This window comes from Jaculus jaculus, chromosome 1, assembly GCF_020740685.1.
Source record: "Jaculus jaculus isolate mJacJac1 chromosome 1, mJacJac1.mat.Y.cur, whole genome shotgun sequence".
NCBI classification, from domain to species: Eukaryota; Metazoa; Chordata; class Mammalia; order Rodentia; family Dipodidae; genus Jaculus; species Jaculus jaculus.
In genome coordinates, this window is record NC_059102.1 from 102,495,137 (window position 1) to 102,510,813 (window position 15,677).

Sequence of the window (15,677 nt, forward strand, 5' to 3'; positions counted from 1 at the left end):
GATTTGAAAGAGGATGGAATAGGTGGAGGGAGCTCAAAGGAGGAACTGTGACTGCAGTGAAACTCTGTAGTCACATTCCCCTTACGAGGTTTACCCCTCCACCCCCTCAGGGTCTGAGGAAGGGGACACTCCCTCTGGCTCTGGTCCCTACAGCATTCCAGAAATGCCTCTTGGGGGTTGGAGACCAGGAAGGGGTAGACACCCATGAAGGAATTGCCTTTTTCCATCCTTATTCCCCAATCACACTCCAGGCTGTAGGACCCTAAACTTGCTACCCAGCCTCTTTGGATCATGGTCTCATCTGTGAAGGGGCTAAGGGGTTAAAAGCTGACTTAGACTCTAAAAATTAGTTTCCCAACATATTCCGGCACCCATAGGGTTAACTCTGCAGGAGGGCCTGGGTATGGACACATTCCCTTATTCCAGGTGAGATTTAAGTCTGATTCAGCCAGGAAGGAGGGAATGAGAAGAGTTTCTTGAGCACAGGTGTGCCAGGCCCCTTGCATCCTGAGTGCCAATGTCGTCATATAATGCCCACCTTGCAGGGCATGGACATACCTCAAACTGATGAAATGGAGCAGAGAGGGAATGAGGTAAACACAACAGTGGCTTCTGCGTCTAGGCAGGTGACTGTAGAAAGTGGATGAATGAGGAGTTGGAGAGATGGCTCAGTGACCTGTGTTCAATTCCTCAGTACCCAAGTAAAGCCAGATGCACAAAGTGGCTCATGTGTCTGGAGTTTCTTTGTATCAGCACTATGCCTTGGTGTTCCCATTGTCACTTATTTTCTCTTTACCTACTTTTTTTCTTGGTCTTTCAAGGTACGGTCTTGCTGTAGTTCAGACTGACCTGTAATTCATTACGTATTCTCAGGGTTGCCCCTCAAACTCTACCTCTGCCTCCTGAGTGCTGGGATTAAAAGTGTGCGCTACCATGTCCGGCTCTCTAAATTAAAATTTTCTTTTTAATTTATTAAGTTGAGAGGGAGAGAAAGAAGCAGAGAGAAAAGCAGACAGACAGAATGAGTGTGACAGGGCCTCCAGCCACTGCAAATGAACTCCAGATGCATATGCCACCTTGTACATCTTGGTTTATGTAGGTCCTGGGGAATCAAACTTTGCAGGCAAGTGCCTTAACCACTAAGCCATCTCTCCAGCCCTAAATATTTTTTTGTCAAAAAGAAAGTGGAGGAGTAGAGAAGAACAAAGATGACCTACTGCCTGCAGGAGGGGATAAAGCAGATTAGGAAGATGGTTAAGGGAAGATGAAAGTGAAGGCCCAAAACAGAGAAGTCCAGGGGTCCATAAAGTAGGCACAAGTGGGGATGGAGCATGGGATGGAATGGGTAAGAACAAAGCTAGGTCCTAGAAGGGCTAGGTACACATGGAAGACTGTCGACTGTCCTCAGATGGAGCAAAGAAGGAGCCCCACTTTCAGCTTGGGAGGGATCTGTGGTGGATACCAGTATGTTGCTAAGAGAACCAGCTAGCGTCTGGATGGAAAGTAGTGGAATTCAAACAGTTGTGGGTCCTCTTTCATGCATTCCCAGTCTAGTTTCTCCCAGACACAAAGGACCCAGTTTTCTGGACAGCTTTGCAATAGGAAAGGGGCTCCACCCTGCCTTCAAGGGTTTGCCCAGGATGGATGCCGGGATCACTGAATGCAAAGCTGAGAGATTAGACACTGACATTCATTCCATTACTTATTGTTTGTTTTGTTTTTGAGGCATGTGGTCTTACTCTAGCCTAGATTGACCTGGACTTCACGCTGTAGTCTCAGGTTGGCCTCCAACTCAGAGATCCTCCTACTTCTGCCTCCCAAGTGCAGAGATTAAAGGTGTGCGTCACCTGGCCTGAAAGTCCATTATTCCCCCCCACCACAAAAAAGAGAACAATCAGAAAAATATTTGTGCGATTGGTAGTTTTAGATACACATTTTATTCATTTTTATATAAAAGACAAAAAGGATACATTGTAAAATGGAGGATTAAGGGAAGGAAAACCTTTTTTAAAATGGAGTCTCCCTACCCCTATCCCCAAGACTATAACATCTGCTATATATATATATTAAAAAAAAAAAAAAGCAAACATGAAACTTATGACCTGGACTTCATTCCCTCTCCCCATGCCTACATTATAACAGAAACGTATTAACATAGCTCCTACTCAGGAGTGCCACAGCTCCAAATGTAAGCTGTGGCCCCCTCATCCTAGCACCCCTCCCCAAAGCCTAGAGAAGCCCCACTTAGGAAAAAGGGCAGACATATACCAAGACACACAGACACACACTTATCTGGTCCACTCCTCATGGAGTCCTTGCAACGTGCACTTTCCTTGTTCACATATGGACACCACTCCTGAATGGCTAAATCCTTTTGAAAGCTTGGATCCTTACCTTGAGTAACTAGGAACCTGTGCACACACGTATACATACACACACACACACACACACACACACACACACACACACACACACACACACACCTGCTGCCCATTTTCTCCCTTCATGAGACACAAAGATGCTTGGACCTATTCCTGAACCCACCATGGCTTAATGGTGGGGACCTCATATCCTGTTGGGGAAGGTCCAGTGGAAATCCTGGGGGGGGGGGGGCATCCAGCAGGGTAGGGTAAACAGGTAGCTTCTTAGCCTGCCAGGGAACTCTCATGGGGGCTTGTAGCAAGTGGCCCCTGCACAGTCTGTGGATGCTCAAAGGAGTGGCCCCGCCCACTCAGATCTGCTCCTTGTGCTTCACGTGAGCCAACTTCACGTTCTCCTGCTCGGTGGAGGGTGGTGGCGGCTGCTCCAGGTGGCAACCGATCATGAGCTGGTAAACAAAGACGCCCGCGATGGAGCCCAGGAGCGGGGAGACGATGGGTACCCACCACCAGTGCCGGCCGGTCCTGGAAAACAGATAAAGATAGATGGCTCGGGGGGCCAGTGAGTCAGAGCAAAGGAAAGGCAGGCTGAGGAAGCTAAGTGGGGGGGGGGGGGGGGGCACGGTACTCACGTGAACACTTCTGAACCCCAGCCAGCCAGAGCGGTGAAAAGGCGGGGACCAAAGTCCCGAGCAGGGTTGACAGCATAGCCGGAGTTGAAGCCCATGGAGGTGCCAATGACCAGGACCACAAGGCCCACGGTGAAGGCTTCCAGGCCGCGGGGGACAGGGTTGTTGTAGGGATCAACGATGGCCAGCACGCATACAATAAGAGCGGCCGTGCCTATGAACTGGGGGGGGGGGGGGGCAACAGGGTAAGAGCCAGCTCCTGCCCTGCCTTCTGGTTCCTCTCCTCCTGGCCTTGCCTTGAGCTCTTGGAATGCTGTGCCCTGGCATCCTGCTCTCTAAAGCTGGGCTGTTAGCACACTTGTGAGCAGAAGCACTCACAAGGAAGCTCCGTGCTTTGTGAAGACTTGTCACCACATTCTGAGGCTGGGGTGCCGGCAAACTGAGAAATCCTGCTATCATTTAGGAATGCTATCCACCACCAGCCAGTCTAGGAGCAGAAAGGGCAGCTCCTTCCTCCCTCTGTGCTCCCCACCTCCGCCCCATATTCCCCTTATATGCCCCTCATCCATACCTGGTCAAAGAAGCCATTGACCATGTCCAAGTGTCCAGAGGGGTAGGTGGCAAAGATGCCAGCTGTGCCGTTGGGGCCAGAGACGACAAGTTCATTGTTGGCGAAGCTCCAGATTGCATCTGTTTGCAGATTAGACCCAGAGTGGGTGAGGACAGAGCCTCCCTTCTCAGGCCTGCCTCCCCACCCTCCCAGAGGTCATGGGTGAGTAGACTCACTGCCATATTACTCTGGAGGCACAAGGAGTGGGGTGGGGTAGAGGGCCTGAGACTCTGTTGTTGCCCGACTTGTTTCTTTCCCCTTGTGCCCCCCACTTGAGCCTAAATGAGTGAGTCACGAGCCCCAGGCCTGGGCAGGCCCCAGCTGTCATCAACAGGCCTGGTGCCAATGGGTCCTGAGCCGAGGGAGGGGGCAGTGGAAAAGGGCAGGGTGGGGAATGCTTACCATAGTACAGCCCAAAAATGATCCCAGCACCCAAGAAGGCACCCAGTGTCTGAGCCAGTGTGTAGATGGGCAGCTTGATCCAGGGCTCGCGTGCCAGGAAGCACATGGCAAAAGTCACAGCAGGGTTGAGGTGGGCCCCTGGGCAAAGAAGATAGACCCTCTTAGTCATAGGCTGTCACTGTGGGAAGGCCAGGACCCCCATATTCTTCTCTGTGACCTTGCAAGAAGGGGCACAGAGAAAGCTCTCACAGGATGGCAGTTGGACTATATAACAGGCTACCTGATAATCTGGTTCCCGGGCAAGAGTGGAACATTCTGTCAAGTCTCTTCCACCCTCATCTCCCAGGGGCCCAAATACAAAGCCACTGCTATGACATGCTCTTGACAGTGCTTCCTACCACCCTGCTCCCCAACAGAGCATCTGTGGGAAATACTGTCGAGGGCTGAGGGTGAGGTTATCTCCTTACCAGACACCTGTCCAGCCACCAGGATGCCCAGGGTGACAGCAAAACCAAAGGCCAGATTGATGGTGAGGAAACCACCGTGGGTACCCCGACTGAGCACCACCTGGGCCACAGAGCCACAGCCAAACATCTGTGTCAGGAAACAAAACAAAACAGAGAGGATGAGGTCCCGCCAAGGCCCTGCAACCTCACCTGCCTGCTATTACTGGGAGAACTGAATGGCATTCCTGGAATCTACCTCTGATCTCTTTTGCTGCTATTGCATGTCCCCGAGTAAGGAGATATGCCCTCCCTCTCAGGCCGAAGTTCTAACAACAGGGCCCTATGGAAGGGACTGTGAAGTAGGACTATGGCTGTGGCCCTGGAAGATGATTGAGCCACATTCACTGATTCTTCCTGAAACTCAGCAAAGTGAGGATCGGGAGCTACACTGTAGCATGGCTTTTATCTCTGCCCTTTAGGCTTGACACAGAGATGGGAGAGGCTCCCTCACCCTCAGCTTTCCCAAAGGAGAGCTTAGGTCCCGGTGGTGGTTATAGGGACATAAGGGAATGTGAGGATGATGAAGGTGAAGCGGTATCCACTTGTGATCTACGATGTCCGAGCACTGGCCCTCACCCTCCTTCATCTGTTTCTGTCCGGGTGCTTCCCCTGTCCTCCCTATCTGCCCTGTCCTCAGGGATCCAAGTTTCATGCCCAGATTTGGAGGTCCTAAATAAGTTGATTATTTGATTTAAAAAGCTCTTCTCTTTAACCTCAGTCTAAGATGCGAGGCAGAAAAAAAACAAGATCAGTTCTAAACCTGCCTGTGATGGAGGGATTAAAAGGGATGCCTCTGACAATCTGCAAAGTACAGAACACGCTATGTTCAACTACCCAGGATCAAGTGGAAAGAGCTTTGCCCCGAGCCTCCATTGTCCCCCACAGCTACCCCCACCCCGCCCACCTCTCCCGCTTCTCCTTAACTAAAGATGCTATGCCCACTCAAGAGGCAGTTTCTGCAGCCTGTGCCAAGGGCCTTGTTCCTTCTAATGGATCAGCGCCTATGAACTGAGTTGGTAAGCATTTTGATGATCTGCCCTTCAGAAAGACTAAGAGACAGTGAAAGCCAGAGGTGGTGACGTAGGGCACAGGTGTACAAGCAGGTGAGAGCAAAGATTTAGAGTATGGGCTTGGGGGCGGACAGGCATGTAGAGGTCTGGGGCACTCAGCCTGGCCTGGAAACCCTGGCCTCAGCTCTTTGCCTACCTGAGGCCCAGATTTGGCACTATCCCAAGAGGCCTTGGAGGGAGGAGCTGTCAGAGCCAGTTCCACCACCTTGGGGCTAATCTTCCTCTTCCTTCTCCACCCCTCTCCCTTCAAGTTCTTGACCAGCCCCCCACCCCCCCACCACCACCCTTTTAGGTATCCTGCTAGGTACCTGGGAGAAAAGGGCTTCCCTTACTCCAAAGCCAACCTGGATTCTACTACGACAAGGTTCTAGGTCCCCAACACACAGAGGTATGCAACTAATCCCTCATCCACCCAAGGGATCCCCGAAGGCCTGATCCCTACTGTTCTGACAGCCTTTAAGCTCCAGCTTTTCACTGACACCTGATGCCTCACAACTACCTGAGCCTTAAGCCTTCACTACAAGTTCAGCACCCCCTTTTTGTGGTCTGGAATTAGCCAAATGATCCTCAGTGAGGACTGGCTATTCCTTTCACAGGGGAGTTGATCTGAAACTTGGAAGGACTTAGGAGACCTCTCTATGAAAATGGAAGACGCCCTCCCTTGTCCTGGCTGCTCCAAAACAAGTGGCTGGACTCATGAATCAGATAGGGAGTGGGGGTTCCGAGTAGGAGGGTGATAAATGGCTCCCTCCACTCCCTTCTTGGCACAGGGGAAAGAGGGAGTGGGCACAACTGATAGGGCCACTAGCGTTAGGAAGCCAGAGGTAAGTCCAGGCCCTTTGCTCCCCACGAAGCCTGTTCCTCCCCCACCAACATTTTTTTGTTGTTGTTGTTGTTTTTTTTTTTTTTTTTTTTTTTTTCGAGGTAGGGTCTCACTATAGCCCAGACTGGCCTGGAATTCATTATGTAGTCTCAGGCTGACCTTGAACTTCCAGCAATCATCCTACCGACGCCTCCTGAGTGCTGGGGTTAAACTTGTGCCACCACAGCCGGCCCAGCCACCACCACCACCACCATTTATTGTAGACTTCTGCTATCCTCAAGCCCTACTTGCCCCTCCTGAAGCTTCCCAGTCCTGAAGGCTGACTGGTCTATTTTACTAGGACTGAGGCGAGTGCTGAAATGCAGTAACCTACCCACCGCAACAGAGCAACTGAACCATCAATGGCTAAAAGATCAGTTACAGGGACAGGAAATGGAGGCCGTAAGTAGTGCGCCTGTCAGACCCAAGAAGCACCCACAGTCACCCAAGAACACCTCGGGCCAAAACTAGTGTAACCAGGGAGTAACTGGCACTGAGCAGAAACCCATGCGGCGAGGTCTCCCTCATAAGCTCACCACGCAACTGAGATGCAGGAGAATAGCCCAAAGGGCTGGCAGTCTTCTGCATAGAAACAGACAGGGTCTGAAGTCCCCTGGCAGGAGAAGAGCAAACTTAAGAGTCTCCACTGCCTGTTAGGATCCCCTCTTTCAAGTCTTCTGTCTTCATGACATTCTTTGCTTCTCACTTAGCTGTTTGCGGCCCATGTGGCCTGCGCCCTCTGCCCCTACCTGTGGCCAACAGTACTCGCTTCGCTGCAACTTTTGGACTTTCTGAGGCTTAATTATTCATTAGGGGCCAGACACCCAGCACCCAAATAAACTAATAGGGGTTCATGTGCCTTTGCTTCCCAGGGCCGGAACACTGGGAAGTTGTGGGGGTGGGGGACTGTGAGAGGCGGGAGAAGGGGGCTGGAAGTCCTGAACTTTAGGAGCGCCCCACCCCCAGCCTGTGGTCTGGGCCAGCTGCAGGAGGGTGAAAGAGCAGAGCTGTCACCGGGGAGTAACAGCTGTCATTCTTGCAAGAGTCGGAGCTGTCAGGGGTTGGGTGAAAACTGAGTGTGGTGGAGGGAGGCTTTGGAGGTCAGCTTGCCCCTGGGGGTGAAGCCAGGGGGATCGGAGCTGCAGAGCTGGCCCTCGGATGAACGAGGAGAATGGGGCTCACGGAGGGGCTTGCAGGGAGAAGGGCTAACCCGGGCCCCTCCACTCACCACGAGGATGAGGGTCCCCAGGCACTCGGCCAGCGCCTGGCGAAGCAGCCGGTAGCGGATGTGGAGCATCTCTCCGCAGCGGTTCACCAGCTCCTTCTGTCGACCCATGTCGGGATAGGCGGCGGCGTGTCGTCTCGCGGGCGGGAAGACGGCAGCGGGGCGGCGGGCACGGCGAGCAGCGGCCCACGGTGCTCGCGCGCCCTTTATAGGCGCTCGGGAGGCGGGCCCGCCCCGCCGAGCCCCGCCCGCCCGCCCGCCGAGCCCCGCGGGGGCGGAGTGGCAGCCACCGCCCACCGCCTCGCCCGGGGGCGCTGGTGGCGACGCTGCGAGGAGGGGCGCGGGAGGGGAGGGTGGTGAGGCTGTGGCTGTGAGCAGAGCCCGCGATGGCCTGACCCTCGAGGGCACTGGGCAAGACCGAGCCAGAGGATCCAGAACAGAGCCCTCCTAGGGCCGCTCACAGCGAGCCCCTTAGGGCCACCCATCACCCCGGGGGTGGGCGGAGACCTGCGGGACCACGGGGAAAGGAACCGGCCCGGCTCTGCAGGACGACTGGATCCAGCAGGTCTTCGGTCAAGTGGCTGGAGGGAGGAGGCTGTGGGCCCAAAGAAAAGGAGATCTTCTCACCACGAGTGGAGAGATCCTTTCCTTGGGCTCTAGAACTTGTCGCGTGTGTCGCCCAGTTATGGCCACAGCTGCATCCCCAGTATGTTCTGCGTGTGACCACACGGGCCTGGCATGTCCCCCACGGTTGTGCACATGCTTGCTAAACATGACTTCGTTAACTAAGCTGACCCAAGGGTACCTGAGGGCACTGTTCGCATGGCTTCCAGGGACCAAGCTGCAGTTTTGCTACACCATGCCAACAAGGTGAGCTCCAGCTGTTTTTAACTCACTCCTTTCCCAACTTTGACGATCTCCTGATCAAGGAAGTCTATCCCTTTCAGAGATCAAGCTGGGACCCAGTGGAGCAGCACGCACACCCATAAACTCAACACTAAGGAGGCTGAGGCAAGAAGATTGAGCTGCCAATCACTGGGACTGCATAGTGAGACCCTGTCTCAAAAAGAGAGTTGAGCCAGGCGTGATGGTTTACAGCCTTTAATCCCTGCACGTGGCAGGCACAGGTAGGAGAATCGCTATTAGCTTGAGACTACATAGTGAATTCCAGGTCAGCGTGGACTAGAGACCCTACCTTGAAAACAGCAAACAAACAAAAAGAAAACAAAGAGAGAGAAGCCGGGCGTAGTGGCGCACGCCTTTAATCCCAGCACTCGGAGGCAGAGGTAGGAGGATCGCAGTAAATTCGAGGCCACCCTGAGATTACATATTGAATTCCAGGTCAGCCTGGGCTAGAGTGAGACCCTACCTCAAAAAAAAAAAAGGACAGAGAAAGAGAGTGTGTGTGTGTTGAGCCAGACGACAAACATGGAGGATCACAGCACTTGGGCTGAGGTAGGAGGATCCCTGTGAATTCAGGCTATCCTGGGCTGCAGAATGAAACTCTGCCTTAAAAAAAAGGGAGGGGATAATGCCAGGCGTGGTGGCGCATGCCTTTAATCCCAGCACTCAGGAGACAGAGGTAGGAGGATCTCCATGAGTTCAAGGCCACCCTGAGACTACATAGTGAATTCCAGCTCAGCCTGAGCTAGAGTGAGACCCTACCTCGGAAAAAAAAAAAAAAAAAATTAGGGAGGTGGCTCGAGAGATGGCTTAGTGGTTAAGGCACTTGCCTGTGAAGCCTAAGGATCCATGTTCAATTCTCCAGATCCCCCATAAGCCAGACACAAGTGCTCAAGGTCACACATGCACACATCTGGTGTTCGATTGCACTAGCTGGGGGCCCTGGTGTGCCAATTCTCACCTCTCTGTCATTAAAAAAAAAAAAAATAGAATCTGGGTTCTTTGACTTTACAGGCAAGTGCCTTAACTGCTAAGTCTTCTCTACATCCCTTCCTGAGACAGGATCTCCCTGTGTATACAGGCTGAACTTGAACTTGTGATCTCCCTGTCTCAGCCTCCTGAGTGCTGGGATTATAGACATGAGGCACTATGCCTGGGTTATTTACGCTTTAAAAAATTATACAGGAGCTGGGCATGGTGGCGCACACCTTTAATCCCAGCACTCAGGAGGCAGAGGTAGGAGGATTGTCATGAGTTCAAGGCCACCCTGAGATGACAGAGTTAATTCCAGGTCAGCCTGGACCAGAGTGAGACCCTACCTCGAAAAACCAAGATAAACCAAAAAATAAAAAAAAAAAAAATTATACAGGAAGGCCAGGTGTGGTGGTGCATGCCTTTAATCCCAGCACTGGGGAGGCAGAGGTAGGAGGATTGTCCAGAGTTCAAGGCCAGCATGAGACTACATAATGAATTCCAGGTCAGCCGTCAGCCCTAGCTAGAGTGAGACCCTACCTTGGAAAACCAAAAAAAGAAAAAGAAAGAAAGAAAACACATATATGGCTGGAGAGATGGCTTAGCAGTTAAGGAATTTGCTTATGAAGCCTAAGGACCCAGGTTTGAGTCCCCAGTAGCCACATAAACCAGATGTACATAGTGGCTCATGCATCTGGAGTTCATTTGCAGTGGCTAGAGACTCTGGTACACCCATTCTCCCCGCACCCCCCCCACTCTCTCTCAATTAAATATAATTTTAAAAAAGGAAAAAAGGCCCGGCATGGTGTTACACACCTTTATTTCAGCACTTGGAAAGCAGAGACAGGGTCACTGTGAATTTTAGGCCAGCCTGGAGAGTAAGTTCCACATCACCCTGGGCTAGAAAGAGACCCTACCTCAAAAAGCATAGTCATTTAAAAAAAGGGCTGCCTTTAATCTGAGAACTCAGGAGGACAAGGTAGGAGGATCATGCACATTCTCTCCTCTCTCTCTCTCTCTGTCTTGCAAATAAGTAAAAATATTAAAAACGGCTGGGGAGATGGCTTAGTGGTTAAGGTACTTGTCTGCAAAGCCAAAAGAACCATGTTCAGTTCCTCAGTGCCCATGTAAAGCCAGATGCACAAGGTTGCCATATATGTCTGGAGTTAGTTTGCAGTGGCTGGTGGCCCTAGTGCGCCTATTCTTTCTCTCTATTTGCCTCTTACTCTCCCTCAAATAAATGAATAAACAAATAAAACATTTTTTAAAGTTTTTTGTTTATTTTTACTTATTTCTTTGAAAGTGACAGAGAGAAGGAGGGAGGGAGGGAGAGAGAGAATGGGCGCACCAGGGCTTCCAGCCACTGCAAACAAACTCCAGACGTGTGCACCACCTTGTGCATCTGGCTAACGTGGGTCCTGGGGAATCGAGCCTCGAACCGGGGTCCTTAGGCTTCACAGGCAAGCGCTTAACCACTAAGCCATCTCTCCAGCCTAATAAAACATTTTTTTTTAATATTAAAAACAAGCTGGGCATAGTAGTGCATGCCTTTAATCCTAGCACTCGGGAGGCAGAGGTAGGAGGATTGCTGTGAGTTTGAGGTCACCCTGAGACTACATAGTGAATTCCAGGTCAGCCTGAGCTAGAGCAAGACTCTACCTCAAAAAAACAAAAAACAAAAAAAAAAAAAGAAAGAAAGAAAGAAAGAAAGAAAGAAAGAAAGAAAGAAAGAAAGAAAAACATATATATATTAAAAACAAAAAGATGGGCTGGAGAGATGGCTTAGTGGTTAAAGCGCTTGCCTGTGAAGCCTAAGGACCCCAGTTCGAGGCTCGGTTCCCCAGGTCCCACGTTAGCCAGATGCACAAGGGGGCACACGTGTCTGGAGTTCGTTTGCAGAGGCTGGAAGCCCTGGCGCGCCCACTCTCTCTCTCTCCCTCTATCTGTCTTTCTCTCTGTGTCTGTCGCTCTCAAATAAATAAAAATAAATAAAAAAGAATTAAAAAAAAAAAAAAAGAGCTGGGCATGGTGGTGCACCCCTTCAATCCCAGCACTTGGAAGGTAGAGGTGAGAGGATCACCATGAGTTTGAGGCCAGCATCTGGAGTTTGCAGTGGCTGGAGGCCCTAGTGCACCCTTTCTCGCTCTCATAAATAGATAAGATAGGAAGAAGGAAAGATTGATTCCCAGTCCCAGATGCTGTTTGTGCCCAAAGAGATGAGGTTTAGCAATACACACAGCTTCAGTTCACAGGCGCTTGTGCACATGCACACACACTCCACAGTTTGCAGTCACACTCCAGCCTATAGACACGGATACATTCATGAATGGAGTGGGGAAGGAACGGAGCAAGACAGACTTGTAAGAAGTGCTTTTTACACTTGAAAGCATCGACACGCACTTTTCCCAGACACCCCCTCCCCGCTGGGCGGGGAGGCGCCATGGTGAATCAGGTAGCCATCACTGAGTGCCTGCCTGCTAGTCCCATTGCCAGCCCGTGACTCAAGACACCCTAGACCTCTGGTGCCAGAGCTCCAACCGCAGTTTATAGGAGTGGGGGAACGCCCCCCCGCCAGGGCTGACCTTTGCTCTCCACTCTGCGGTGTACTTCAAGCCCCCCACTCTCTCAAATGGGCCCACAGATGCTGCACAGGGCAGGAATTCCTGAACACAGAAAGGTGTTGTACAGTACTCCAGCCTCACACTGCCCACCTGGGCCTGGCAGCCAGAGCAGGGAGGAAAGCAGAGACAGCTCTGCTGCCAGAGGGCACAGTGAGGGCTCTAGACACCCACGTTTGCACGCATCTAACTGGGTGTGCAAGGAGAAGGGACAGGTCACAGCACAGTCTTGGGTATGTATATCTCCTTTACATTAAACACCACGTGTTTATATGTGAGCAGTTGTAGGCGCTCACCCACGTGTGTATATGTAAGTGCAACTCACCACAGGACATCTCTGTGACCCCCTCGATTTGATGTAGCTCCACACCAAGGCACATTACTTGGCAAGTGAAATGAGGACTGTATCTCTATTCTCTCCCCTTTTCTCCTCAATCAGGACCCAACATGCCAGACCATGATTTCATGTAATCTCGCCAAACTCATTTATTCCATGACTAGGGTATACACATATGTTCACAGATGCCATTGATCAGGATCAGAGCTTAGAAGGGATGGATGGATAGACCTTCATTTTCTAGGAGCTTGCCTGGAGAAGGGGAAGGACACAATGCCTTCCAAGGGCCACTAATGCTTGTCAGCCTTTCTTACATCACCTGGGATTAAGAGGGCTCCAGGGCTGGCTATGCAGAATTGCTAGTCTGGAAGCTGGGTGTGGCAGCTCACACTGGTAATCCCAGCACTGGAAAGTAGAGGCAGAAGGATTTCAGTTCAAGGTCATCCTCAGCCTCATAGTAAGTTCAGGGATAGCCTGGGTGACATGAAATCTTGTCTCAAACAAACACAAGAGTTCCACATTGGCCTAAGTATGAGGCAGAAGTAGGACTCCCTCATTCATTGCTAAGTAACTCTGGGTCCTCATGTCTGTTGCAGGTAATGATATTGATGTTTCCTAGAGCAGAAGGCAAAAGAAAGCACAGCTTCTCTGAGAGAGAAGAGGCAGCTTGTGAAGTCCCAACCCTCTGAGTCACACAGCTTACCTAAAGCCCTCTGGGCTCCCTCTTGCACTTTGGGAAAGACAGCCAGGGCTGAGTGCAAGCTGCTGGCCAGCCCCTCAGGGTGTTCTGGGGTGGCAGATGAAGAGGCCCACCTCCTCCCAGGGCATCTTGAGCAAGGGGCCTGTGTCACACTTGGGCGGGAGGCAGAGCCAGGAAAAGGGCCTGGGCAGCCCATCCTCCTGTGGGAGGCCATGACTCCTTTAAGGTAAGAGGTGGGGGAGTGGGTTCCCAGGTGAGGGAAGGGCTAAAGATGCAAGTCCCAGCCTGATGGACCAGAGGGGCTGGCTGGTGCCCTTTGAGGAGTGAGGGTGTCACACTGTCATTTCCTGTCCCCCAATTTTTTTTTTCCTACATAAAGGTAGTCAGGTCCAGCAAAGGAGACCTGAAGTTTACTGTGAGTCAGAGGTAGAGGGGCAGGGGAGATGGCTCAGCAGTTAAATGAGCTTTGCTTGCAAAGCCTACTGGCCTGGGGTTCAATTTCCTGGCCACCCACATAAGCTGGACCCAAGATGTAGCATAAACATCTAATGTTTGCAGTAGCAAGAGGCCCTGGTATGCCCATACACACACATAAATAAAGTTTAAAAAAATAGTAGAGGGCTGGAGACATGGCTTAGTGATTAAGTACTTGCCTGTAAAGCCTAAGGACCCTGGTTCGAGGCTTGATTCCCCAGAACCCACATTAGCCACATACATAAGGGGGCACATGTGTCTGGAGTTCGTTTGCAATGGCTGGAGGCCCTGGCATGCCCATTCTGTCTCTCTCTCCCACTTTCTCTGTCAAGTAAATAAATAAATAAAAATAAATATTTTTTAAAAGAATGGAGTGCAGGTAAGGTGGCACATGCCTTTAATCTCAGTACTCAGGGAGCAGAGGTTGGAGGATTGTTGTGATTTCAAGACCACCCCGAGGTCAGCCCGGGCTAGAGTGAGGCCCTACCTCATAAAAAAATTATATATATATATATATATATATATATATATATATATACACACACACACACACACACACACACACACATACACACACACACATATAATATATAACATATATATATACATATGAACGGAATGGGGAAGGAATAGAGCAAGACAGACCTGTAGATGCTTTCAAGTGTAAAAAGAACTTGCTTTGCAAAACAACCTCCAGAAGTGAGTGTATTCTCTCTATTCCAGATGACCAAACTGACGTTTGGAGAGAAACTACTGAAGTCACTCAGCTTCTGAGTTTGAACTGAGAGGCTCGAACCATGTGGTTGGGGGTAATGGGAGAAGAGGGCAGAGAGGAGTGGAAAGCACAGGGCAAGCAGGAAGCAGGACTCCAAAACCATTGAGACCCTCCATGCCCAGCCCTCTTTCCACAGTGTGTCCCCATCAAACACTATTTCTGATTCCGAGTGTTGAAGGTAGAAGGCTGGGTCTAGGCTGGAATGGGGAGTAGAGAACATAAATGATTCACACTGTTATGAGCGTCCCTTTTCTGGGGGTCAGGAGGCCAGTTCTTCCTCTTGCACCAAAAAAGTTACCCCGTCTCAGACAGGTGAGATGGCCCAGAATATACACCACCTTTGGTGCCTCTGGACAGATGTCCAGTTCCACCTTGGAAAAAATCTACTTTGGATCAATCTCTTGGGAACTCTGAGCTGCTCTCAATAACATTTGAGGGTTAGGACAGTGGAGAGCCATAGTAATGCCTCAGAGATCGGGCTGGAGGACTAAACTTGCTGAGGAAGGTCCTAGAGTTCTAGGGACTAGATATATGAAGAGAGACCTCTGGTAGACCCCCCCCAAAATCTGAGCTACAGGCCCGGCTGGGCCACTGATCCCTGGAGATTGCTGAGAGTCCTATAGTGCTCTCAATTGGAAGCACCTTTAAGGGCCTCTGTAAGATTGAATGAGGAGCCGGGCATGGTGGTGCACTCTTTTAGTCCCAGCATATGGGAGGCAGATAGGAAGATCACCGAGAGTTCGAGGACACCCTGAGACTACACACTTAATTCCAGGTCAGCCTGGGCTAGAGTGAGATCCTACAAAAAAAAAAAAAAAAAGCATGTTTCAGGGACTGGGAAGATAAATCTATAGTTAAAAGTACTTGCTTAAAAAGTCTGCAGGACCAGGTTCAATTCCCAAGCCACCCATGTAAGCTGGATGCAAAAAGTGGCATGAAGTGTGTGTGGCATTGGTGGTATAGTGGTGAGCATAGCTGTCCTGACCTGGGTTTGAGTCCTAGTTTACTGGACATGGTGTCTCATGCCTTTAATTCCAGCACTTGGGAGGCTGAGGAAGGAGGATCACCATGAGTTCAAGGTCAGCCTCAGGCTTCAGAGTGAGTTCCAGGTCAGCCTGGGCCAGAGTGAGATCATACTTTGGAAAAAAAAAAAAAAAAAAACCAGCCAGGCGTGGTAGTGCACACTTTTAATCCCAGCACTCAGGAGGAAGAGGCA

General features: G+C 50.9%; 1 protein-coding gene across 2 annotated transcripts; it reads right to left on the reverse strand.

The window, feature by feature from the left end:
- Positions 1 to 1,918: 1,918 nt before the first annotated feature.
- Aqp3 (aquaporin 3 (Gill blood group)) lies at positions 1,919 to 7,846 on the reverse strand. 2 transcript variants are annotated; one of them, XM_004658377.2, is made up of 6 exons: positions 7,686 to 7,846; positions 4,487 to 4,613; positions 4,020 to 4,157; positions 3,579 to 3,697; positions 3,011 to 3,228; positions 1,919 to 2,903 (listed from the first exon to the last, which is right to left on the reverse strand). In XM_004658377.2, the coding sequence occupies exons 1-6, from the start codon at positions 7,791 to 7,793 to the stop codon at positions 2,732 to 2,734; spliced, it is 882 nt and encodes a 293-aa protein (XP_004658434.1). In that variant the 5' UTR covers positions 7,794 to 7,846; the 3' UTR covers positions 1,919 to 2,731. The 2 variants fall into 2 exon arrangements, with proteins under 2 accessions (XP_004658434.1, XP_044986594.1); XM_045130659.1 differs by lacking the exon at positions 3,011 to 3,228.
- Between the last annotated feature and the right edge of the window lie 7,831 nt (positions 7,847 to 15,677).

Bases quoted from the DNA above. Each gene is read 5' to 3' on its own strand.
- Aqp3 (XM_004658377.2), bottom strand. From the start codon at position 7,793: ATGGGTCGACAGAAGGAGCTGGTGAACCGCTGCGGAGAGATGCTCCAC. The intron at 4,158-4,486 runs GTAAGGAGATAA...TTCTTTGCCCAG, and splicing joins GGTGGCTGGACAGGTGTCTG to GGGCCCACCTCAACCCTGCT. The intron at 3,229-3,578 runs GTATGGATGAGG...CCCCCCCCCCAG, and splicing joins TCAATGGCTTCTTTGACCAG to TTCATAGGCACGGCCGCTCT.